Source organism: Rattus norvegicus, chromosome 14, assembly GCF_021556685.1.
Source record: "Rattus norvegicus strain SHRSP/BbbUtx chromosome 14, alternate assembly SHRSP_T2T, whole genome shotgun sequence".
Classification (NCBI taxonomy): domain Eukaryota; kingdom Metazoa; phylum Chordata; class Mammalia; order Rodentia; family Muridae; genus Rattus; species Rattus norvegicus.
This window is the reverse complement of record NC_141547.1, coordinates 2,986,100-3,013,269: the sequence shown is the minus strand read 5'-3', so window position 1 is coordinate 3,013,269 and position 27,170 is coordinate 2,986,100. Positions and strand designations below refer to the sequence as shown.

The window sequence follows — 27,170 nt, the reverse complement described above, 5'->3', positions numbered from 1 at the left end:
AGTATTTTATCAAAATGGGGGAGGGGATCAATCTTGCAATTCTAGTCAAAGTTGAGAAATCAAACTGTCTTTTCTCTCTAAAGAAGCACATGACACTGTCTAGGAGTTACAAAGCGACAATTCTTCAGGAAGGCAAGCCTACACAATACTTCAGTACTGGCCACTTGCTATGCTAAACCCCATTTCCATAGCCTGCATTACAGACAGTGACACACAAGACAACAATGGGAAGCTTTCCTACCAACCAACTACCCTGGTTACGTCTGGGAACAGAGGAAGGAGAAACAGGGTTAACCAACCTCTGTATTAGTGACCTAGGACAGCTAACACACACACACACACACACACACACACACACACACACGTGTCACAGATCCTAGAAATGCACGGCATTTCTCCTTGGCTCACAAATAGACATCCTTTCCCTTTGACTTCACATCCTGTAGCTCGGAGTCTTAGTACCCACACTTCCTCACTTCAAACCCACCAGCCACAACTTAGCAGATCTGCTCTAATAATCTACTTCACTTTGATTACATCTGTAAAGGCCTACCTCTCAGTACGACCATACTCTGGGGTGGAGGAGACTTGGATTTGGTGGGTAGTCTTAGGGGAAACCACAATTCACTCCAAAGCACTACACCTTCTGCATTTGACTTTTTTTTTGGGGGGGGGGGATGTTTTCTTACGTAAAAGAACAAAAACTAATTAAATCACAGAATGCTATTTGAAATTATTAAATTTTCCTAACTTAACCCACTAATTGAATTGAAAATCTGTAGCATAAAACCATGACTCTCCTAAAGCTCGTGTTTAGCTTCCTTCTAGTATACTTAGTGATAAACTTCCAGCCCAGGGACTTACTACTCTCACCTTATCTACTACTCTTCAGCCACGTTCCATGTATTCTGCTCTCAGGTTATGCTCCAAATATATGCACGGACCTCCTTTGTGCCTCCCTATCTCTAGCTTTTCCTAGAGCAGCCTATATAAAGTATAACAGCAGTCTTAGCAACCATTCTCTCTGCTAACACGCAGTGCTCTAACACGGGACATAGCATGTCTTTATATCTGACTTCAAAGCAAGCTCTGGAGAACAGACAGGATTTTTTCTTCACAGATGGATAGATGCTCCAACATTATAGAAATATCAGAGACTATCCAAGCAATCAGCTGTCAAGTCATATAAGATTAGGAAGCCATGTCTTTGTACTTCCTACAGATTCAGATCTCTGATAGGACTGAAGATTAATTATAGTCTCATAATTGAAGTTAAATTATCTAACATTAAGGAAGATATTCCGGAATTGAAGGACTGGTTTTCAATTGGTAATACAAGTTAAAAATCAAACACTTGAGGTACAGAATTGTAAACTCTTTGGATAGATGATAGTTGCCAAATTGCCAAATATGATGGACTGGGTGTTACAAGTGTCTATCATACCTTAGAATTTATAACTTGTCATAACTGTGTTCAATGTGTTCAATATATATCTAAGAGAAAAGAGCCCTTTTAATTGGACGAAAGGGGGAAATGTAGCTGCTTGTATTACAAATGCTAATTATGTTCTCCCCAAAACCGTACCTGCAAGTAGCTTCTGGGAACCTGCCTCCCGTTGGTTCTGACTGATAAATAAAAATGCTAACAGCCAGTAGCTAGGAAGTACAGACAGAGAGGTGGGAGGGTAGGATTCCCAGACTTGGGACCCAGGGCAAGAGAGAGATCTGATATTGCAGGAGAGCATGGGAAAGAAGGACGCCAGGCCTGAGAAGAGTGGAGGACAGAGAGGCACAGTCACCATGTGAAGGAGCTGGGAGCCCAAAGGGCCCCCCAACTGGGTCCAAGGCAGCCAAGATACAACAAGAGCTAGTAAATAACTCAGGATTAACCACACGGAGGTTTAGGCAATGGCTCAGCTATTGAGCTGTGAAGGCGTACTAAAACATAAAGGCTGTGTGTGTGTCTCATTTGAGAGCATAGAGCACTAGGCCGGAAGCGAACCTGTTGCCGAGATCCACTATTTAGTTATTACTACAACTACCTTTCATGTGTGTTTAATGAAGAGCAGGAAATCTGAGCCCAGCAGTCCTCTCTTCTGAGAAGTCTCCATGCTGAGATGACGGGCGTGTCCCACCAAGCTCAGCCCTGACTCCTCCATGCTGAGATGACAGGAGTGTCTCACCAAGCTCAGCCCTTCTCCAATCATTCTCTGCTGAGCACAATGGACTTTTGTCCTTCATACTTTCCTCTCTCAGGGCACCATTCAAATCCTTAACACAGCTGAATCCATCTCTCAATGACAGCATCTGTCTTCTTCCTGTCGTCACTGATCTGACTCGTGGGTCCCCTCACATTCCCAGCGTCCCTTCGAGTCACAGGCCTTGTACATGCACACATGCACGTCACTTGGTCTCGAGTCCTCTCCTCTTCTCAGCTCTCATTCACACAAGGCCGGTTACCACAGAAGCCTGTGAGCCACTGAGCTCCACTGCAACATGTTCATGCACATGGTCTCTCACAGCCGGCTTTCAGACGCCTGACTGACGGCTACTGAGTACTCTTTTCTAACTCACCTGTAAAATCCAAGAAAAAGCTTCTCCGTGGCTCAAGAGGACAGAAGTCATGGCCTCTGTTGTAGTCACTGCATTGTGAGCCATCAAACGATGTGGAACAGCATAAAGGGACACACAAAACAAAGTAAAGCTGACTGTAAACGAACAACAGCCCTATAACCTGACAGGAGTTAAAGTTTTTCTTTATTCACGTCAGCTGCTGTAGTCAAATATGCTGAATGTTTCTGACAAGTGTCTAGCTACCAGTGTGCTCAAAGATCATGTACGCCTGACATAGTTACGCAACTGACTTGAAACTATGAAAACATGTGGCGAAAGTGCATATCGCCTCTCAAGCATGTACTACGTATATACATGAACTCAGGACTTCACTCACAAGCTCCAATTCCTATGTATGAAATTAATTCGATATGGGATAAAAATTTCAAAAGCTATGTATGTAATATAATTTCAGCAGTATAAAGACAAAAGATTGTATTGAGAGAAAAAACAATTTATTCCAAGCCCCCAACTAAAAATTCATTAACTATCTTAATTTCTCTTTAGGTGAAAATATTCTCTAATGTATTCCAATTTCAGTGATGAGCCTCTCACTTTAATATAACTTATGAGAAATGACTAGATGTAACAGAGGTTCTAATGCTAACCATTACTATCTCCTGAGAAGTAGCTCAGAACTCTGTAGTACTCGTGTTCTATACACAGCCTGCCAAACAATGACTGTCTACTTTAAACTATGTGATTTTGACAAAACTGTAAGTCTTTATCTTTTCTTCATGTCAATATCATTGGAATTAAAAAAGCTCTGAGTGAATGCATCTGGTTAGTGATGCACCTCAGTGGCCAGAGGACGAGCCTGGCCCCAAGCTTGGCAGTTCCTCCATTCCCACAGGTGTACAACACAAAGCTGTCCTAGAGCTCTCCTCAGACAGACAGCTCTCCTCACTTGTGAGAATGCCTCCCAGGTATCGGCAAGCAGATACATACTTTACTGAACATTAAAAAAAAGTCACAAATCTAAGTCACTGTGTTGCATTTTGTCATCTTATTCTAAGGGTATGGTTAAACACACATTCTTTACAAAATAAAAGTTATCTATCCTCTTTGGCAGACATTCTTTAATAAGCAGTACCTGATAAGCCACCCTATCACTTCAGCACAGACAACCATTCAATTGTACAAAAGAACAATAACAGTCTTCATGGGCTTACCCGAGTCTAGTTAATTCCACATGCAGTCAACTTGACAAATTAATAATAACCATCACAGAAGTCAACACTGTATAAAGAAACCTACAGATTCATTCCCATTCCCCATCAGAATCCCATTGACATTCATGTCAGAATATAAGAACTCATCCCGTAAGTCATATAAAAATCACGATGGACAGGGTCTGGAGAAAAGGCTCCATGATTGACAGCGCTGGCTGCACTGCAGAGGATCTGGGTTCAAATTCTCAGCACCCACATGGCAGCTCACAACTGTAACTCCAGTTTCAGGGAATCTGAGACCTTCACAAAGACACATGCACACAACACACGAATGCACATAAAATAAAAATAAATTATAAAAAAAATCTCATTGGACAGCAGAAAACTGAAAAATGAAAATGAGTAAGATCAAACGGACAAAAGCTAAAATAGAGCTGAGGATGCACATCAACTGGGCGAAGGGCCGAAGCCCTGGTCCCATCACAAATGCTGCATAAAGCAAGTACGGTGACAGCAGCTGAGAGGCTGAACACAAGGGCAAGGTAAACCTCAGCTATACAGCAAGTTCAAGACCACCGTAAGGCAGACCACGACTTAGAGTAAAATAAAGGGACAGCACCATGACATGGGTTTGGCAGTAATTTCCTGAATATGATTCCAAAAGCAAGACAACTATGAGTGGAGACATCACATTCCATAAATGGCCAGCCTTTTCCCAAACAAAACAGCCAGCAGTAGGTGATCTTTGTGAAGTGAGAAAACATCTTCAAGTTATATATGTAACAAGAGTTTACACCCATAACATAAAGAACTTCCCCAACCTGGAAGCAGCGCTCACCCCAATAACCTGGAATTTTTAATGAGCAAAGACTCTGAATAGTCCATCCTCCAACACTGACTTACAAATGCCCGGGGCCCATCACTGTCATCAATAAGATCCAGCTTGGCAGCTCAACACACAGGATCTACACATAAGTCTCTTAAACCCAGGAGTCTGAGGCCAGCTACAAGACGCCTTCTCAAACAAAAGTGCAATGAGGCATCACCTCACTACCATTAGGATAGCAAAAATCAACAACAACAACAACAACACACACACACACACACACACACGTACACACACACACACACACATACACGGGCACACACACAGGCACACACGCACACGTACACACACACATACACGGGCACACACACAGGCACACACGCACACACACACACACGGGCACACACACAGGCACACACGCACACACAAGGCACACACACATACACAGGCACACGCACACACGCACAAAGAACATAAAGCAAAGACACAGTGAAGAAGCATCTGTCTAGTGCTGGAGGCAGCGTCGAGTGGTGCAGCTCCCGTAGGAGCTGGGGGCAGGTGAGACACTCAGAATGTGTATTATTCACAAGCTACAGACTGAGGGCAGTCGACATGTCCACTGGTGAAGAAGCTTGATCAAATGTGGAAAATACATACAACAACCTTAAAAAGGAGGTTGACAAAACATCACAATAGGGAAAGCCTTAATCATAAAGTGAAATAAGTCAGTTATAAAAAGGAAAATATTTAATAATTCTATTTAAATGATAATTACAATCAGTAAAAAAAAAAAAACTTGCCAATTTATGTGAGTGGAAACCAAAACCATATCTGTGTTTTCCAAAATAACCTGGGGAGGTGCACAAACCTGGGGAGGTGCACAAACCTGGGGCAGGTGTATAGACATGTAGATGGAATTAACAGTTTTAATTGTGTACATTTTTGGTGGGGTTTTCTGTCTGTCTGTTTGTTTGTTTGTTTTTCTGAGACAGGGTCTTGTCATATAACCCTGGCTATCCTAAAACTCAAAATGCAGACCATGCTGTCCTTGAACTGAGGTTCACCTGCCTCTGTCTCCCCATGTGCTGCAATTAAAGGTGAGTACCACCAAGCCCACAGTGATGGCTATTGGTTGTCAACTTAACTACACCTGGAATGAGCTACGCTCCAGAAAATGGAGGCCACACCTGTGGTCCAGATCTTGCAGCATAGCGGCCATGAAAGCTTAGGCCCAGGGTAAGGTACTGCATGAGTTCAATCCCAGGAGGCAGAGGCAAGCAGATCTCTGAGTTCAAGGCCAGCCTGGGACAGAGCAAGTTCCAAATCTAGGCATGTTGGTCCCTCTTCCTTGCCTGCTTGCAATTACATGCCAGTACCCCTGCTGGAGCCTGCTTCTTCAGGATTCCAGCTTATACAGTTGTGGACTGAACTGCTACTAGGTTCTTGGACTTCCCGTTCACAGCTGCCCATTAGTTGGACTGTAGACTAAGTCATTCAGATAAATTCCCTTAATATATAGAGATATCCTATAAGTTCTGTGATTCTAGAGAATCCTGACTAATACACCCACCCCATTTTAAAAACTTTATTTCACATCTATTTTCCTGCTCTAAGAGTGGTATAACAATTTTAATCTTGTTAATTACAAAACAAAGAATAAATTAATATTTATAAAATATTAGTAACACTGTCTGTTACTGAATAAATGTTAAATAAGCCTGGATATCATAGTTTTGCTAAACCAAGCAAAAAAAGTCTAAAAGTTCTCAAGTGTTAAAAAAAACAAACAAACAAACAAACAAAAACCCAAACACAATCATTTCTTTTTTTTTTTTTTTTTTTTCTTCCGGAGCTGGGGACCGAACCCAGGGCCTTGCGGTTGCTAGGTAAGCGCTCTACCACTGAGCTAAATCCCCAGCCCCACAACCATTTCTTTAAACACTATCTGGGGCAGCAGCACACTGAGGGGTGGAGAGTGGGAAACAGCGGAGTCCGGGTGACGGCTGTGGCTCCCAGTCTTCGGTGTACCCAGGGCCACTGGCACAGCGCTGGAGTTGGGAATAGGGGTGGCAGCAGAACACCCTGCTTGACTCCAAGTGAGTGCTCAGAGCTAAGAGGAGCTGACAGCCTTCTATGAGGGATTTAGGAACAGTTCTTTAGGTTGCCACAAGTTCCAGGCCAGCCAGGGTTATAGAGTGAAATGTTGTCTCAGAAACATAAAATAAAAATGAAAGTAAAAAAATGAAACTATGGGTTGGGGATTTAGCTCAGTGGTAGAGCGCTTACCTAGGAAGCGCAAGGCCCTGGGTTCGGTCCCCAGCTCCGAAAAAAAGAATTAAAAAAAAGAATTAAAAAAAAAAAAAAGAAACTATCCAAGGGCTGAAAAGATGATGTAGCAATTAAGAGCCCTGGCTGGCTCTCGCAGAGGACAAAGCACCCACAGGGTGACCCGCAGCCATGCATACCTGTAGTAAGAATCTGGTTCCTTTAAAAAACAGGCTCTGTTATATGAATATGTCTGTCTCAAACCTAGGTGTGGGATGTGGGGTGTGGGGTGTGGGGTGTGGGGCTCCTTCAGACTGTCCACAGCAGCTGACTGGGATTTGTCTCGTGCTCTGGAGGGGCTGAGGTTACGCCAGCTGAACATGGTCTATGTCTGGAATTCTGGGGACTCTAGAGAAGGTATGAAAAGGCCAGGGCCCTGAGAGGCGGTGCTGCTGCTCCTCTGCTTCTCATGGTTTTGCTGCTTTTGCTAAGTTCCTGTTTGCTGGTTGCAGATATCCTGACAAGGAAGATTGACTTGTCCTAGGAATTCAACGACCCTAATTGGCAAGCAGTAGTCTAAAGAGATGTATACCCCTTTCTTTCTCAGCCTAGTGTTGTGGGGCTGGAAGGGACTGGAGTAGAGAAGGGTAGTAGGTAATAACCAATAAAGTAGCCAAAAAGTACGGTTGCACATGAATCTTGATCCGGGATCCCATGCCGGCTTCTGGCCTCTGTGGGCACTAGACATACATGTGGTATGCAAACCTAAGTATAGGGGAAATAGTCACAATATACATAAAATAAAATCATGTAAGAAGAGTAAATCTAAGCTTACCACAGCCTTACATCTTAATCAGAGAATCCAAACTATCGACATTTGTGAAGCCAGAGGGGGGTGCTACGGAGGTATGAGTATTCTGTACCTTTTCTTCTTGCCATGTGCCCTGTAGTTACTGTTCTGTTGCTGTGAAGAGAGCCACCATGAGCACAGCAACTCCTATAAAGAAGGGCACCTACCTAGCCAGGGCCGCTGAGCTTCAGAGGTGTGTTAGTCCAGTACCACTGCAGCAGCAGGGGGACAGACACTGGGTCTCTCTTAGAGCTCAATGCCACCTGGCACTTGAGTTCACCTGGCTCAGGATGTTTCACGCTTAACTAAAACTTAGTTCTTCTTTGTTTCAAGACCTCATCATCCCCATGGTTCCCATCCAGGAATGCAGGTCCACTGCCTAAGCTAGGAGCACAAAGCATCCTCATCGCCGCCTTGGCATCCCTAGCACCAACTCCACTTAAGTAGAGACCAAAGCTGATCTATTTTGCTGTCAAAATCTCTCGAATCCAACCACATGTTCAAAACTACCCTTTACTACTGTAAGGTCAGTCTAGATATCTATCCTCTTACAAAAGTCGTTCTGAATACAATCCAGCATCCCTGTGACTGTTCTCTAGTTTTTCACTGGGTCTTTGCCAGAGATGCTTAAGGTATAAGAGCCTAGGATCAAAACCAGAACGGCGGCGGCAGCGGCGGCAGCAGCAGCAACATCATCTCCTTAGATGTATTCACATCACTTCCACATAAGCTTCTTCAACTGCTTCTTCTTATTCTGTTAATCTAAACCCTTTAAATAGTTTATATGACCCACAATACAATGGCCCCAGCCTTATTCTCTACTCTATTCCCTGGCACCAAGCACTACCTACATACCTCATGATGAGTTCCATACTGAAAATGATGTGGGCCTCTTGGTCCCACCAAATCTCCCTTCTCTTACCTCATTTCTTAGGCTATCTCTTCTTCCACAGGTCCTCAAGTTTATCTACATAAATCACGAACAGTTTTTCTACATTTCAATTTGTCACTTCTGTGGGAGGCCCTGAAGTGTGTCTACTTAGTGTGAGCAGAATTCAGAGTAATTCCAGAACTTCCCAGTTTAGGCCATGATGATCTTGCATTAGGTCAGCCTGGATCCACAGTGAAGGTTCTAGGCCAGCCTGGATTTTGGGGCAAGACCATCTCAAACAAACAAACAAACATCTACAGTCAGTAAGGTGCTATATTAAACACTTGAATACAGATTAGAGTATGTAATAAAGCCCACTGCCTTTGGCTTTGAGGAACTCAAGACTGCAGCACATATCCAATCATCGTTTTCCCTAAGTCTAATTTTAATTTCAGAAGTTATTTTATAAAGGTTTCATTTAGTTGGATATTCATGTTGCCAACTTTATTGGCATTTTATTTCCTGATGGTTTTGAGGTAAGTTCTTACTAAGTAGCCTAGGGTGGTCTCAGACTTGCTGCCATCTTCCTGCCTCAGCTGCCTGAGTGCTTGGGACTGAAAGCATAGCATACTCTGCCACACCTGGCTTACTAACAGGTTCTTCTTAGATGTTGTGTTTATATTGTACCAAGCACAGGAGTTTTTGAATTGTTAATTTTTTCAAATTGTTTAAACAAGTCTGAGTTTGAACTCATCCAAAAATAATGTGGCAAACGTCTTCATATTGATAATTATTTCAGTTTCATAGCTAATATCATTGTTAGGAACCATGCTCCTCAAGCCTGCCTTCAGCAACTCAGTCATCATGTCATCACCAGCTGCCAACTGAGACACAGGTTCACCGTACTCACCAGGTAAGTCTTTATAAAACCTCACCACACATATCCTGTCTGTCTGTCTGGTCTGTCTTTCTGTCTGTCTCCCTCCCTTTCCCTCTCCTGTCCCTGCTCAGAGGCAGCCTTTCACCACCCCATCCCCCAGTAAGTCTCTTGTGTGAGGTCTGCTGCGTGCTGTTACCTTTGCTCTTACCCACCAAGTTACTTTCCAGTGCGGAACCCTAACTGTCTGAGGCTCAGAAATAGTAATGACTAGCTTCAGGCCAGGTGGGCAACTGCAAAGTTAGAACCTAGGTCTTTTGACTTCTTCCTTACTGTTCTTTTGAGAAAACCAGTAAAGCTTCTAGCTAGTCTGAGGCCTCCCTACCACATAACTATTGATCTGTAAAATGTTTTTAAATATCAGTTGATTCATTTAATGGCATCTGAATTTGTTATTGTCGTTAAATTGTTTTTAGTCTATCCTTGATAACAGCTCTTAGAATTAATCAAGGAGTTAGAGATATGTAAATCAAACAGTGTAACAGACCACATGCTTTACACCCAGAAGGAAACACAAGGTAACCAAGGTGATAGATAACTCAACAGTGACAGCAGCCCCTTCTAGAGACAGCACAGCATGAGAAGGGTCCAGAGCCAACTCTGCGCTCAGCCTTTACTGTCAAAGCTGCAATGAAGAGGAGACGACGTGATCCCAGTGGGGAGGAACCTCTCCTGCTTTGGACCTGCTACAAGGCAGTCTCGTTTCAGGCATAAAAACCCCAGGTGACTGACTGTGATATCCCATCCAACTAGCCAAGTTTCAACTACTAAGGAGAAAAAAACCTGTCAAAATACTTTACCTTTTTATACACATCATTCATTAATAAAGTATGTTTATGTATTTATATATATGTAATATGTTTATGATGATAAAATAAAAACATCCACAGTCCTAGATCATGGTGCTCTCACCTCTAGGGACATGAAGGGACTCTCTTCAGCTGACTCAAGTAAACAACCGTCCCTCTCTCTTTACTTTCATCAGTAACACAACCTTTTAGATTTTCAACTTAAAGAAATAACCAATAAAACAACCTGCGAATTTCTACTAGAAAATACTACTTCAATTTTTATAAAACATATTAATACCTTTGCATGGAAATTAGAGTCAAAATCAATGATATTCGAGTAGCTTAAAGTTTAAAAGTAAGACTATTTACTTCCACTGAATCGAGACTGAAGACACATCCTCATTCCCAACTGCTCTATGCTGCCCTCACTGGCTCTGTCCTACGGCCAGCAGCCACCCAGCCCCATTCCAGACACAATTCTGAAATCCTTGAGAAAGAACTGTCACTGCCATATGCTGAACAAACACGCACTGGGTACATGCAGGAGCCCAAAGGCTACGTAAGACGGACCAGACATGGTTGGTGTCTGTCCTCAACAGAATTGCAGCCAAGTAGAGGACCAGCGTGGTGGTGTGAGGAAGAACGGCCTCCACAGGCTCGTGTGTCTGAATGTCTGGCCCACAGTTGGTGGGACATCTGGGAAGGATCAGTTGTGGCCTTGTTGGAGAAGGGTGGGCTTTGGTTTTAAACAGCTCGCCCCATTCTCAGTTAGCTCTCACTCTGTCTCAATGTCTCCACATGTAAGCTCTCAGCCACTGCTCCCTCCCACAACATGCCTGCCTGCCTCCTGCCATGCTCCTGCCATGATGGCTATAAACTCACCCTCTGGAACTGTGTGCCCCAAATTAAAGGCTTACTTTCATGTCGCCTTGATCACGGCGGTGCGTCACAGAACAGAAACAGTGACAGTAACACGGAAGAGAGTGAATGACCACAGCAGAAGAAAAGCTCAAAACTACAGGAAAGGACCCCTCAGTGCCTCTGGCCCAGGCATGTAGGCACAGCCAAGTAACCACAGGCCACGACACAGACAGCTTACATTTTCTTCTGCTATTGATGGGGTAAAACTGAAAGAAGTCTAGAAGGGATAAGAATTGCAACTGAGAACAAAGGTTTACAAAACACACAAGATAAATAAAACAAAAATATCAAAATAAAACTTAAAAGGCACGAACTATATAATTCTATGTACATGAAGTTCAAAAGCAACTAAAATTGGGCTGGAGAGATAGCTCAGTGGTTAAGAGCACTGCCTGCTCTTCCAAAGGTTCTGAGTTCAATTCCCAGCTACCATATGGTGCCTCATATCTATAATAGGATCAATGCCCTCTTCTGGTGTGCCTGAAGACAGTGACAGTGTACTTACATAAAAATAATAAATCTTCAAAAAACCAACTAAAACAAACCAGCCTAATGAAATGTAACAAGGCTATTGGATTTAGATTGAAGAGAACTAAGGAACTCTGAGATAAGGAATTTTCTCTATGTACATGACACTCAGCAGTTCACCATCTACCACTCTGTCTTACTCTATACACTAAGGCCATGCTTATTGGCTGATCTGTTTTTATCATTTCAAAAACTTCACATTGTGAAAAAGCATCCTTTCACATATCAGACAAAATAGCAGCAAAATTATGTTTTTGAAAATCTTTAGAAGGCAACCAGAGCATTACATCCGTAGAGGCGTCAGAACTGGAGACGTGCTTGGCAGATAGATGAAGAGCTTGCTGGGCATCAGGAAGACCCAGACTCGGATCCCCAGCGGCTGGCACAGTGGCTGACATGTAACTCCAGTGCTCAGACGGCAGACGGTGGTCCCTTTGGTGAGCTGGCTAGCTAGACAAAGTTCAGAGAGAGCCTTTCCTCCCTAAATAAAATGCAGAGTAACTAAGGAAGAAACCTCATGTCAAACTGTGGCCTCCAAACACATATACGTGTATGACTAAACATGTCAGTTCTCAACATTACAGTATCGAAAAAAGTCGTGGTTTAAATTTTTTCTTAAGGAACTAAAGTAAAGTCAACAAAGGGTACTATATTCTCTCCACTACAGAAACAAGTCAGTCAGCACATCTTACTACCCAGTGGGAGGTGACCAGCAGTGGCTAGAGCAGCACCAGCCACATTTTCTAAGATGCTACAATGCTAGGGCCCTGCAAGTGTCAGGAGACCATAGTACTGAGCAAAGAACACTGAGACTGCTTTACCACTCTGTGTCTGTTTACTCCTATTAATCAACTGAACCAAAGGTCAAAAAATTAAGAGCATACTGCAAAATGTTATTGAAATTCTTTAACTCTGGACTTTTAGACACATTTTAAAAATATAAGCTCTTGTTATTATTCCTATTTAGTATGTAACATTTAATAAAGTGTTCTACTTACCTAAAGTTTGGTTTATTAACATCTCGATGTAAGAATAATCTCATCCAAAATTAAATCAAGCCTGGAACAATATATGTAAAAAACAACCGCTTAGTTTTTTTGCTTCATTTCAGGTAGGAAAAAACTGTATCTATAATACACTATTTTAAATTAAAAACTATGACTTTCTTTTTTCATAAAATACCTAAAAGTGTTCAATAATTAAAATGACAAATTTAATGCTTAGTAAATTGTTAAGTACCTTTTCAAGGGGAGCAATAACCTATACCAGCAAGAAACTTAAAAGTTTAGGGGCAGGAGAAGTGGCTCAGTAATTCCAGGCACTTGCTACTCTTGCACAGGACCAAGGTTCGGGTCCCAGCACCCACAGGGCAGCAACAACTGTCTGTAGCTCCAGGACCTCTGATGGCCTCTTCTGACCTCTGTGGGCACTGCACACATAGTACACATACATGTATGCAAAAAGAACAATTGTGCAATAAGTCATCTTTAAAGAAATATAATTTACATTCGTGACTGTTTATATTACCCTCTCTCATTAATGTTAATACCATAGCAGTGGTGACACTGGTCCTCAGACTATGAGCGGTCAGTCCTGACCCTACATGGACGTCAGAGTCTGCAACAGTCAGACCCTTATATACCATGGCATAGTCTTCACGTGCAGTCTACGTACACCCTTCCATGTACTTTCTCACAGCTGCTTCGGTGCTTCTGAAAATGAGCACTGTGTGAACGCTCTAGACATGGCGCTGCATTACTGAGAGACTGACGGTAGGAAAGACAAAGTCTGTACATACTTGGTACAAACACAACCCCCCCCCCACCAAATACATTTAATCCATGGATAATTAAATCTATGGGTGCAGAGTCCAAGGTATGAGGAGGAGTGAGTGTTTATGAATAAAACAGATGTCTAAGGCATTTTGGTGTTCATCTAATAGTGTCCACACCAAAATAAAGGATGCATTAATAAAAGAACAACTGTGACAGCAGCTAACGGCAGCTGAGCATGCGTTTGTATGCACCACTGAAAACTGCGTCAACAGTCTTCCTCCACTCAACACTTAAGACCTTTGCTCCTAAGAAACTACTAAAAATGGAGACACCAAAAATCTGTCTCTACAATTCTGAAAACTGAATTTTGTCTTACCCAAAATTCTACAATCTCCTCCTGCTACCTAAAGGCAGCCTGTTGAGTTTAATACTCTCAGGGTTGGGGGACACCACACGTCTCAGTCCTCAGCCTAGATTACTTCATCAGTCCCATTCGCTCACTTACTAGCCTCTGACTCTGCCCTGCCCAGAACTGAACAGTCACTTTTTGTGGCTACCCCAAACACGGACGCCATTTTCTCAGCTGTCCATGCACACACCATCCAGACGCTCCCAGTTCCTGGGCAGACCACACTCTCGCTGTCTGCTTGTTTTCTGTCACGTGTTGATCTAAGATTCTCAGCCATCACCTGCCGGCTACTATCACTCCTGACAACTCTTGTCACATAGGCTACATCAATGGCTTCACTGAACTGTGGACCATGTCATTCTAAAACAGTGAGTGTTTGCTAACGCATGTATCCTGACCTACAGAGTGGACAAACGAAGACACTAAACTCTCATTTCAGTTTAGGACTTCAACTAGCTGCTACACTTTTTGGGGTTTTGGTTTGGTTTAATACATTTTTTTGAGACAGGGTCTCTCTAGCCCTGGCTGTCCTGAAACTCACTCCGTAGACCAGGCTGGCCTCAAACTCAGAAATCACCTGCCTCTGCTTCCCAAGTGCTAAGATTAAAGGTGTGCCCAATCATGCCCAATTGACACAGTTTTTGTTTTTGTTTTTGTTTTGGGTTTTTTTTTGGGGGGGGGGAGAGACTGATTCTTTTTTAATTCTTTTTTTTAAAGATTTATTTATTTATTATATTTATATTACACTGTAGCTGTTCAGACACACCAGAAGAGGGCATCTGATCTCATTACAGATGGTTATGAGCCACCATGTGGTTGCTGGGATTTGAACTCAGGACCTCTGGAAGAGTAGTCAGTGCTCTTAACCACTGAGCCATCTCTCCAGCGCCTTAACATAGTTTTTTCTTTTTTTCAGAGCTGGGGACCGAACCCAGGGCCTTGCACTTGCTAAGTAAGCGCTCTACCACTGAGCTAAATCCCCAACCCCTTGACACAATTTTTAAACCATAGCAATGCAGACTGAGTAAGAGATTCAAATTTTCGGGGTTGGGGATTTAGCTCAGCGGTAGAGTGCTTGCCTAGCAAGTGTGAGGCCCTGGGTTCAGTCCCCAGCTCCGAAAAAAAGAAAAAAAAAAAGAGAGATTCAAATTTTCGAATTCCAACTGTATGTGATATAAAATAATCAAGTAAAACTGAGGGTAATAAATTTAGTTTCACCCAGATGCCCTTCAACAAAGGAATGGATACAGAAAATGTGGTACATCTACACAATGGAATATTACTCAGCTATCAAAAACAATGACTTTATGAAATTCATAGGCAAATGGATGGAACTGGAAAATATCATCCTGAGTGAGGTAACCCAATCACAGAAAAACACACAAGCCCAAATGCTTGAATTACTACCCTAGATGCACAGAACACATGAAATTCAAGAAGGATGATCAAAATGTGAATGCTTCACTCCTTTAAAAGGGGAACAAGAATACCCTTGGGCAGGGAATAGGGAAGCAAAGTTTAGAACAGAGGCAGAAGGAACACCCATTCAGAGCCTGCCCCACATGTGGCCCATACATATACAGCCACCCAATTAGATAAGATGGATGAAGCAAAGAAGTATAGGCCGACAGGATGTAGATCTCTCCTGAGAGACACAGCCAGAATACAGCAAATACATAGGCAAATGCCAGCAGCAAACCATTGAACTGAGAACGGGACCCCCATTGAAGGAATCAGAGAAAGGACTGGAAGAGCTTGAAGGGGCTTGAGACCTCATAAGAACAACAATGCCAACCAACCAGAGCTTCCAGGGACTAAGCCACTGCCCAAAGACTATACATGGACTGACCCTGGACTCTGACCTCATAGGTAGCAATGAATATCCTAGTAAGAGCACCAGTGGAAGGGGAAGCCCTTGGTCCTGCCAAGACTGAACCCCACCCCACCCCACCCTTGAACATGACTGTTAGGGGGAGGGCGGTAAGGGGGGGGAGGATGGGGAGGGGAACACCCATATAGAAGAGGAGGGGGAGGGGTTAGGGGGATGTTGGCCTGGAAACCGGGAAGGGGAATAACAATCGAAGTGTAAATAAGAAATACTCAAGTTAATAAAGGTAAAAAAAAAAATTAAAAAAAAAAGAAAAAGAAAAAAATTTAGTTCACATTTCAAAGAAATAAGGGAAAGCTCACTTCTATTTCTGAATCTATCACCACTAGGAAATAACTACATTTAATCAACAGCCCAGAGGCATCTTCTATGGAATCAGTGTGCTCATCAGGACCAGGAATTAGTTATTAAAGGTTCTATCTCTACAGAAAGTCTGTGAACCAGGAATCCTAAACTAATATTGTGTTTAGCAGGAAAGCCTGGAGAAACCAACAAGTCTAGTTTGAGCACGTGTGATGCCAGTGCTTCAGGAACGAGGTTCTAGACGCACAGAGAAAGACCACAGGGGCGGGGGTTGCTGCAGACTGCTCTGTCAGTGTCCTTTCTATGTCTGTAGCGTCTACACTGAGAAAGCAGGGCCCACTTCCCTGTGCAGTCTGGATGAGAGCACTCTCCTCCCCAGTGTCAGGCTGCTCTCCTTGTCTGGAACTGCACACTATGACCTGTCACAAACGCACACGACGCTACTCCAGGTCCACTATACATTCCTGCATGATAGGCTAAAGCACGACTCCATAAAAGAGGCCCTCACCGCCTCAGCCTCTGCATGTTGCTCCTCCAGGAAACGTCTGCAGAGAAGATCCATAAACGGTGTGGGATGTCACATGAAGAAGTTGGCAGACCTGACAAGGACGGAAGCAGTCCTTGGGCCTGACGACACACATGAAGGTGTGGCCACCTGCCTTGTGCCGTCATGACCAACGAAAAGTATTAAAATGTTAAATTCTGCTATGTACATGTACCACAATAGAAAACAAAACCACAACACAAACTCCTGCTGTTCCTTCACTGCTCTGCTCAAAATCAGGAAAGGAAAACCTTTTCAAATGTATGTGTTCACCCACAATCACACCTGCACACCTCAGAGACACTCATGCTCAAAAATTTATTTTAGCTAACAATAATAATCGTTACTATATATTTGTTATATAACAATATTATTTGTTATATAAAGGTGTGTTAGTGCACACCTTTGATCCCAGCATAGGGAGACAGAGGCAGGCAGATCTGAGTTTAAGGCCAGTCTGGTTTATACAGCAAATTCTGGGACTGCCAGAGCTACATAGAAAAACCTTGTTTTAAAAAAACCAAAACCAAATAAACAAAACAAAACAAAAATCACACACATTACTGAAAGAGTAAATGTCATGTTTTGACCTGGATTTACACTAATAACTTAAGGTTTAGTGGTAAAACATTTCCCTCTAAGAAACTCTGAAATACACAAGGGTTATTGGTCACCATTCTGTGTAATACATATCTCTTATTCTAACAAAATTAAATGCTTTCCCCAACATTATCTATGCCTAGCCTAAGGCAAACCTTATTCTACTCCAAGTTCAACTTCCTGTGGTTCCTCACACATGTGAAGTCATGTGCTGCTATCTTTTCACTGGCTCCTTTCCCTTAGCATAAGGTCCTCCATGTTCATCCACTGTCTCAGGTGACAGAACCTTTGTTGTGAAGACTGAACAGTAGTCCACCCTGTACACACACTTCCTTCCTTATCCACCTATCTGATGATGGACAACTGGCTTTCATCCACTTATCGAACTATCACAATTACTACTACAGTTGTTTGGGAACACAGATGTTTCAATTCCTGTGGAAATACAGGCACAAGTGGGGCTGCTGGACTGCGCTGATAAACCTGTCCTTGTTCCTGCTCCCCACAGAGGCTCTATTAAATCACATTCCCGCTGCAGTGCAAGTGTCCTCTTTCCTCTGCACCCTACCAAGTCAGCATCAGTTACCCTCAACTCTCCCTGTTGTTTTGAAAGGAGCACTTTCAAGGTCAAACTTACCTGGAAAGAGAAGAGGAATATTTCTATGTAAGCAGTAGGGAGGAAAAGGGAAAAGCAACATCGGGCATCATAGCTACTTTACCCGAGCAGGGATTGGGAGAGGACTCGAAACTGTCAAATAGGTCCTCCTAATACCGCACACTATACTCTAATCATGAAAAACAAACTCCAACAGAGACCTTCTAATGTAGCTAAGCAACACATCTCAAAGTGTTAGCGTCATTAAAAATGTGGTGAGGAATCTACAGAAAAATGAGCACTAAATGTTAGGTGCTGCACTGACCAGAAAAGGGATGACAGGGAAGAAAGGTCTTTAGTTAGTAACATGCGACAATACTGGTTCAGTAATTGTAACAAAAGTGCATAATAGCTGGTGTGAAAAGGAGAAATATGCTCAAGAGACAAATATATTTTAGAAAACAACATCTTTCAGAAAAGCAATCAGATGTTCATTCAGATAATTTAAGAATATAAAAAGCATCTATCTGACTTTAATACAACGAAACTAAAGCCAGCAGCAGAAGGGAAGCAGAAAATGTATGCATCAGTGCAAAGTTAGCCTTTTGTACTCTCAGTAAATTCCATGAAAGGGATCTCTGAGACAAGCCCTGGGTAAGTCTGTAGCCCAGGCTACCTCAAGTCCTAGAATTCACAGGCATTTGTTGTTCCAGTGACTCTTAATCAATCACTGCATCAAAGTAGACATCACTGGGGGATTTACAAACCATGCCGAGGAGCAAGAAAGAGAGCTAACACAGAACATGAGAAAAACTAGGACACAGAAAAACAAAAGTCCTGCAAAACTAAAAACCAAGAAGACTCTACTAGAAACAGAAACAAAAAAGGATGCTGAAAAAAAGCTGATGTTCGGAGAGCACAAGAAAAGGCTGTGAACAACAATGGCCAACAGATCCGAAGAGTCAGAGGTGAATATAGTCTTAAAAACCTCACTACTAGCGATAAGAAGCAGCAGTTAACAGAATTTGCTACTTTTCCAGCAGACCTAAGTTCAGCTCCTGGTACCAGTTTGTGTGACTTACAACCTGTAACTCCAGCTCCAGGGGATACAATGCCCTCCTCCTTCTAGACTCTGTAGGCCCCTATACTCAATACATACCTACACACAGACACAAACCTATGCATACTTAAAAAATAAAACATTCATATATATATACATATATATATACTTTTCTTGTGACTTAAGTTTTGGTATATATATACCAAATCACAAGAAAAGTAAAATCTGTGAATAATACCTAACTATTAAATTAAAAGGATTAGATGCTACTATGGTTTAAATGCCTCCCAAATGCTTGTGCTTTGAAGACTTGGTCCCCTAGCTAGCAATACCATTTTTAGAGGCTGTGGAACCTTCATGATGCAGCGCCTAACTGTCAGATGTAGGTCAGCTGGGGTGAGTCTTTGAAAGCTTACAGGTTCCTTTCACAAACTGCACTGCCATGACTTGAGCTGCCAGACTGACTGGCTCTAAGATCCTGGGCCATAAGAAACCTTGCCTCCCCTAAAGTCATTCTTGTCAAGCACTTTAGTCCACAGAGACATGAGTAACAAGATGCAGAAACTAAAAATTTTCAACTAAGGGGCTAGAGAGATGGTTTAGTGATTCAAAGCATTTGGTACTCTTGCGAAGGACCCAGGTTCAATTCCCACCACAAACACAGGGGCTCACAACTATCTAGCTCCAATTCCAGGGGATCTGACACCCCATCTAGTCTCCATGATGCACACATATGCATTCAAGCAAAACATTAGGGTTTTTCTAAAACTCCTTTTTAGAAAATTTCCAACTAAAAGAAAGCCCAGGAACAGACGGCCTCTAGAGAATTCTACAAAACACTTAGAAAGAGTTAACATGAGGTCAACATAATCTTGAAACCAAATCAAGATAATGGCACAAGAAGAAAACTAACCTAGTATCTTTAAAGAAGGATGCAAGTGACTTGAGCAAAGCATTGTCAAAACAAACCAGCAGCACAGTAAACAAGTCTGCGCCACCACCAAGTGAGCCACTCCCAACGCTCAACACAGGAGCAGTCCATGCTGTCAACAGCAGTGCGGGCACAGCCTTCTCAGTTGATGCACAAAAGCCCACCCACCTAAACAGCATCGCTCTGGTATAAAACTCAGTACGGTACCCACTTCAGGCTAATAAAAACTGGAAGGATTGGTATGTGAAAAGCCCACAAGTAACACACACAAGAGCCAAAGACTGAACACGGTTCCTTTAAGATCAGGAACAAATCAAAACTTTCTATTCTTACCATTCCCATCTAACCAGCAAATGTCGAAATTAGGAAAGTAATAAAATGCATACAATTCAGAAAAAGGGAAACTTTTCTTTGTCTATCGATGATATGATACTAAATGAATACTCTAAAGAGTACAAAAGAAAATTCTGTTGCTACTAATTAAGAAACTGAGCGAGGTAGCAGAACACAAAGTCAACATTAAAGACATTCATTCTGGGCTGGAGAGACGGCTCAGCGGTTTAAGAGCACCAACTGCTCTTCCAGAGGTCCTGAGTTCAATCCCAGCAACCACATGGTGGCTCACAACCATCTGTAATGGGATCTGGTGCCCTCTTCTGACCCTCAGGCATACATGCAGGCAGAACATTGTATACATAATATTTAAAAAAAAACACTCATTGCTTATATATACAACAATGATTAATAAAAAAAAACTGAAAAGGCAATATCATTTTTAATAGCACCAAAAACATTTAGTAATTAACCAAGAAATTGTACTATGAAATGTTGCGGTAAAAAAGAAAAGGTGGTTTCTTTTATCCTTCGCTTGCGCCAGCACCATAGGGCCACTTGGCATCTGCGGGATATTTCCATCTCAGTCAATAAAGTGTCTCACCCACTAAGCTCCATCCCATCTCACACTGCTGACGGCTCCTCTGAACCCAGCAGCAGTCTGTCTACCCATCTAGTTACCAAGGTAGGCCACTGCCACGCCAGTTTCATACAGAGACCGCCTATCTCAAGACTCTCTTACTGTGGACTCAATTAAGTGGCCACATGAAAGCACACACCACACAATAACCTCTGATCCAATTGATAAGATATAATTGCCCATCCAGACAGCACACAATCCTGTACACACCCATCCCTTAAAAAGTCATAACTTTCATCTATGAGCATAGAAGAATCTTTAACAATGAAAAATCATAATGATGATATTAAAAGCATGAACAAACACATAAAGTTAAACTAGCAAAATATCTAAAGCAATCTATAATCAATGTCAATCCTGTCAAAATCTCGTGACAATTTTGTAACAGATAGAGTCGCCTGACCATAGCCCAGGACCTCAAAGAGCCAAGACAATCTTGAATAAAAGCAATGTAGTTGGAGACTTGACTCTTCCTGATTTCAAAACATAGTAAAAATCAGTACTATCAACAGACTAGTATAATGACTTAAAGACAAATCCATGGAACAAGCCAGCCCAGAAACCAACCCAGAAAAAGGCTAAATGGTTTTTCATAAAGACACCAAGAATCATAATGGGGAAAACACCTCTTTAAAAAGGATTTTGGTAAAGCCCAATATCCACATACAAAACGAAGACAATTCACATCATATGCAAAAATCAACTCAAAATGGATAAAAATCAAGACACATGATGTAAAAACATGAAACGCCTAGAAGAAAACTGGGGGGAAGTTTCAGGTTGTTGTCCATAGCTGCAGTTCCTTGATTCAACAATAAAGGCAGACAGGACTCCATCAAACTCAAGAATTTCTCAATGGAAACAATAATGCATGTGTGTGAGGGTCGGGGAGGATAGGGTGTTAATACCAAACTTCACAGAGGGTTTACAACAACAAATAACAAATGACCTAACTTTTTTAATGGATAAAGAATTTGAAAAGCTAATTCTCTAAAGACAAGTAAAAAAATAAGCCTATAAAAAAGCCATTCGACATCACTTATTACAGAGATTACAGATCAAAGCCATATTGAGACGTTACCCCAATCAGTAGGATGGCTACTACAAACAGAAACAGAAGCATTGTTGAGGATACAAAAAGAGTTGGACATGCACATAGTTCACTGTCAACCATGTAAAATGATGTGGCCATCTGGTCAACAATAGCAATACCTAAAAATTTTAATAAATTAGCATGCGATCAGTGAGGATATAGGTAAAATAATTCACAGCAGAACTTCATGTTCATGTATTTGCACAGCCATATCCACATACTCAAACACGGAAGCAACTCAACAGTCCATTAATGGATAAATGAATAAAGATTATATATTGTCATATATTATACATGTAATAAAGTATCAGTCTTCAAAAAGTTAATTACACATATATAAGAATATGGATGAAACTTGAGGGCATTATTCTAACTCAAATAAGACAATTAGGAGAGTTAATACCATATGATTCTATTCCTGTGAAATATCTAGTCAAAACTAGTAACAGAATAGTAAAAAAGATGGTTATCAAAATTCAAATGGAGAATGGATACAAAAAAGTCAGAATTTACCTGGCACAGAATTTCAGTTTTTCTAGTACTAACGAGTTGAGATCTGCTGCATACAGTGACTACCCCGAGTCAACTGTGCCCTTGAGAACATTAAGGTGGGTCTGCCCTAAGGCTATGCTCCTAAGAGTGCTTGCTCTTGCAAAAAACCCATGTGTGACTCTCAGCACCAACACAACCCTTGTAAATCTAGTCCCAGAGCATTCGGTATCTCTTCTGGTCTCCTTGGGCACCAAATATGCACGTGGCACACAGATACACACGCAAGCAAAACACTCATACACACAGAATAAATCTTAAAAAATAAACCTTTAAATGTTCCATTACTTAACCAAATAAAACCATAAGGGGAAAGAATCCATATAACACTCTTCCGCTAAAAAGTCTAGGAACCACCCCCCAAAAGAGCAGCACAACAATCTTCAGGGTGAGCCTACACAGGAAATAAAGGGAGCAGCCAGGCAGTGCCTGAAGGAGACACGGCCCTAACCCACAGAGCACACCCAGGGAATGTGGTGGTCTCTGAGAGGAGACTGAGCTACAAGTCCAGAACCACACAACCAGCACTTAAGGGCAGAGTATGGAAGAACTAACTAGAGAAAGAACACCTGTGTCAGCCGTGAGCTAGTGATGCAACCTACATAGAAACCAGTCATACCTGGAAGCCATTCCAAAAGGAGACAGGAAAGCCTGCCCTTGACTCGAAAAGAATGGAAAGCCTGCCTGGTCCCTTCAGACAGCATAGAAATACCATGATTTAGTTAACACTCAGTGTAAAAGGGGATCTTGGGCTCAGTAGAAAAAGAAGGTAATATTAAATGGCAGGCTGTTTAAAAACACAGTAAGAGGGGAGTGATAGAGAAGGAAAGATTCTCACAACTGCTGTCAGGGTTACATCATCAGGAGACTAAGCAGTAGAGGCGACTATGCCTAAGTTAAGTGTTAGTACCAAACCATTTCACAGAAGGCTCTGGACACCATCTCTTTTGGAGACTTTCAGGGTTGTATAGCCAACACGCCATGGACATAAAAACACACCACAAATAAGTGCTTTATTGCCCATTGGTACACTTTCAATAACGAAACAACTATTACAGAATAGGCAGATTTTAAGATTTTTACTTCATTCATGAATGACTTATTTGAAAAGACACATGGTATCTTTGTTACGAGGCACAGTAAGACATCATACTACACATCTGTTAAGACCAGTCATACAAATTGTCAGGGAAGTGGGTGTCTGAATCTCAAAGTTATGCTGTGTGAGAAATTCCATGCAAAAGAATTCTTATTTCATCTAACAACAACATTTAATAAAACCTCGAATATGCAAACTATCCCATAAATGACAAAATGCAATCAGCCGATTTCCGATCACAGAGGAAGTACAATAACAAAGGATGAACTTTGATGGGCACGGGAATTCTGAAAGTAAAGGACATGGTCACTAGCACGACACAGTGGTAATTTCATGGGTGTCTACATAGCTACCAAATCTGTTTAAGTTGTAACTTTAAATGTATGATTTGACAGTTACTTCAACATGCCAAATTTAAGAAAAATCCAATTTCAAATAGGAAAGTTAAAAAGGTAATTACCTCAAAAAGAATAATGCAATTGACAACCAGAAGGGTGAAGTACAAGTGAGTTATCGCTCATAATCTATAATTTGCCAACATCTGGACAACTGGAGAGATTGGAATATATGAACGAATCTTCCAAAATCTCCTAACATCCTTTATTAAACAGATGTAGTAAATCACCTGTGCATAAAATTTCTGTTAAATTATAATAAAAATCAACCTACTTTAATAGGCTGAATAACAGAATTCGGGAGAGGAAGAGATGGCTTATCGATTAAGATTAGACTGGCTATCCCAGAGTCCTTTAGTTGGAACTGACCTGAACGTCCCCTTTCGGGGACCAGTTTTCATGATACTAGAAGGCACCACTCAAGCTCCCAAAGGAAGGAGCTAACCAAAGTCATACACAGCTAAGACACCTCCACACCATCCCAACACAGCAGGGCACAGTCACACTAAGGAAGCAGCAGAGGCATGAGACCGTGGCAGTAACCAACAACTGTCTAATACAATTTAAGACCATTCAACACGGGAAAATGCCTGCAAACTCTTCGGTGCTCGTGAGCTCAGTTATGGAGGAGGCCCTCCAGTCACTATTAAACCAGCACGATCACTAATGGCTTTTTAAACATTTGTCCTTAACCCAAGGATAAGTGTAGTCCTAATTTATCCTCCTCCAGGACACTTGCTTCTGTTTGCACCAGGCAGAAACAGCTTTGGAAAACCACAACCAATCGAAAGATAGAGCTGGAGTCTAGCCCCAGGGAACATCTACAAACTCCCTGCATCTAAGGCTCGGGAACATTTCCAAGGAGGGGAGGAAAGATTTTAAGGGCCAGAGGATCAGGGAGTTTACCGTGAGACGTGTCTCCTAGAAATGTCGGAAGCTGCACCCATAAGTCTCACCAACATGACTGCCAGAACGTGAGCTGATACCAATGGGCACGCTACAGCAGATGGAGAAAAACCCACAGGGCCTCAACCCTATAAAAAGAACTCTAGGCACCAGAAGAAAGGTAGGAGTGAGAGAGGGTCTTCCCTAGAGAAGAGCACACCAACTGGTTGTCCAGTCCCAATGTTCAACTCCAAAGACACACATAAAATATTATATGGACTGGATGGAAAATACTTAGGAATATTTATGTCTAACATGTATGCAATAACAATTAGTAGAAAAAGAAAGTCATGAATTAGAGGGCAGGGAAGGGTATACAGGAAGGCTTGATGGAGGAAAAGGAGAAATCTAAATATGATCTCAAAAGTAAGAATTTAAAAAACACCATCTACTCTTCCAGAGGACCTGGGTTCTGTTCCCATCACCTACCTAAAGAGAGTGTCACACCCACCTGTAACTCCAGTCTCAGTGATCCCACACCCTCTTCTGGCTGCTACAGGTACTGTACACACATGGTACATAGTTAACAGGCCAGCCAATCACCCATCACTGTACATATACATAGAACACAATCAAAACTGTACTCTGTTTCCACATAATCACCCATCAAGACACCGTCAATGAAACCCACCGGAGAGGCAGTCTTTTCTCCAACCATAATGGTTCTTGAGCTGATCCTGTACGGAATGGTACCAGAGTCTGTCCTGAGGTGCAACAGAAGGTCACGGGCACACAGATTTCTGCTTTTACAGAAATCCTGCTGCCACCATTCAAACATTCGACTCACTCAAGTCTGACAAGCTATCTCACTGCCTCACCCACTGCAGAGCAGTTATATTGCCGAGGAGCCCCTTGGATCACGGGAGAGAAGCCAATTAGGAGCCACAGAGCCAGTCGCCTTCCTCACACACTGCTGAATGCAGACTCACAAGCCTTTGACCAAGCCCAGAAACACTGCTGGCTAGGTCATCTACTCATTCTAATAGCACAGAATTCAATTTTCTCAACCAAAGTACTTGATCAATGTCTCATCTAAGCTTATTCACATCAACATGGCCTATGTACAAAGGTGGCACACAAATTGTGGGACTTTCCTACTTAAAACAAGCAGAAACCAGGCAGTAGTGGCACATGTCTTTAATCCCAGCACCCAGGAGGCAGAGGCAAGCAGACCTCTGTGAGTTTGAGGCCAGCATGGTCTACAGAATGAGTTTCAAGATAGCCAAGGCTATACAGATAAACTATGTCTCAAAATAAAATAAAATAAAATAAAACAGCATAAGCTGCCAAAAACCGACTCAAGATTTGAGGACGCTGAACAGACCTCCCAGAGAAGTTCAGCTGACTTCTCTGAGTCCACACCTATGCCAGGTTTCTGAAGAATTAGCAACATTCTCCAAAGTTTCAAAAAATTAGAATATTCCCTAACTCCGCTAGGACAGTATGAGTCACACACCAAAAGCAGACAACCATTTAAAAAAATCAAACACCCCTTACAAACGTAAGCCACCAAATCTCACTCTACAAATCCCCTAATTCAAAGAGCTGGGATCTAAAGGTCCTAAACCAAATCCTTTGGGGCACCTAACAGTCTACGGGTATTTTCCACTTAAATACCCCAAACAAAAAATCTCTGAAATCCTCAACAGTTCTGGTTCCAGGGGCTAGAAGAGCTCAACCAGAGTTGTGCTTTTCCAAAGACACACACACCACGTAGAACTGTTTATCTTCCTGCCCCAGTCTGAACTGGCTACTCTTCAAACACATGCTCCTTGGCTCTCCCTCTCCCACCACTGCAGGGACTGTATGCACCCATGTCTAGAATGGAACTGGAACTGTTCTTCTTTGCCGTTTACCTCGTCCTCTTTATTTGGCGTGTGCCTTCCAGTAACCTCCTGAGGCATACTGCACCTAACCATTCCAACCAGGCTTGGGTTTTGTACCTGCTCCCACCCTGGACAAGGTAACGGGGTGCAACAGGAGTAGCTTTCCTGCAGTCTTGAAAGCACTGTCCCATTACCGACTACTTTCCAATGCTGATCTATAATCCTTTTTATGATTAAGGAAAAGCACTTCCCTTTATTTCTGGTTGTCTAAAACGTCAACATGGACACGTTTCCAAACATTATGCTAAACATTCTGTATGACATCTGTGTTTTCCTGAGGAATGAACCCAAAGCCTTTCACATGCTAGGCAAGTGCTCCATCACTGAGCTGCAGCCCACCCGACCTAACCC

General features: G+C 42.3%; 1 protein-coding gene and 1 non-coding gene across 21 annotated transcripts in view; one reads left to right on the top strand and one right to left on the bottom strand.

The window, feature by feature from the left end:
* The window catches only part of Zfp644 (zinc finger protein 644), a 74,932-nt gene that overhangs the window by 32,948 nt on the left and 14,814 nt on the right, over positions 1 to 27,170 (bottom strand). For 14 of the 20 annotated variants that reach the window (XM_087582788.1, XM_087582783.1, XM_087582796.1 and 11 more), the window contains 1 exon segment: positions 12,773 to 12,833. The exons of the other annotated variants lie outside the window; for them this stretch is intronic. In XM_087582788.1, the coding sequence (XP_087438914.1) occupies positions 12,773 to 12,816 (44 nt within the window). In that variant the 5' untranslated portion in view covers positions 12,817 to 12,833. 20 annotated transcript variants of the gene reach the window in all.
* On the top strand, positions 16,717 to 16,839 carry LOC120096835 (U6atac minor spliceosomal RNA). Its single transcript, XR_015637801.1, has one exon. It is a non-coding gene; the product is annotated as a U6atac minor spliceosomal RNA (small nuclear RNA).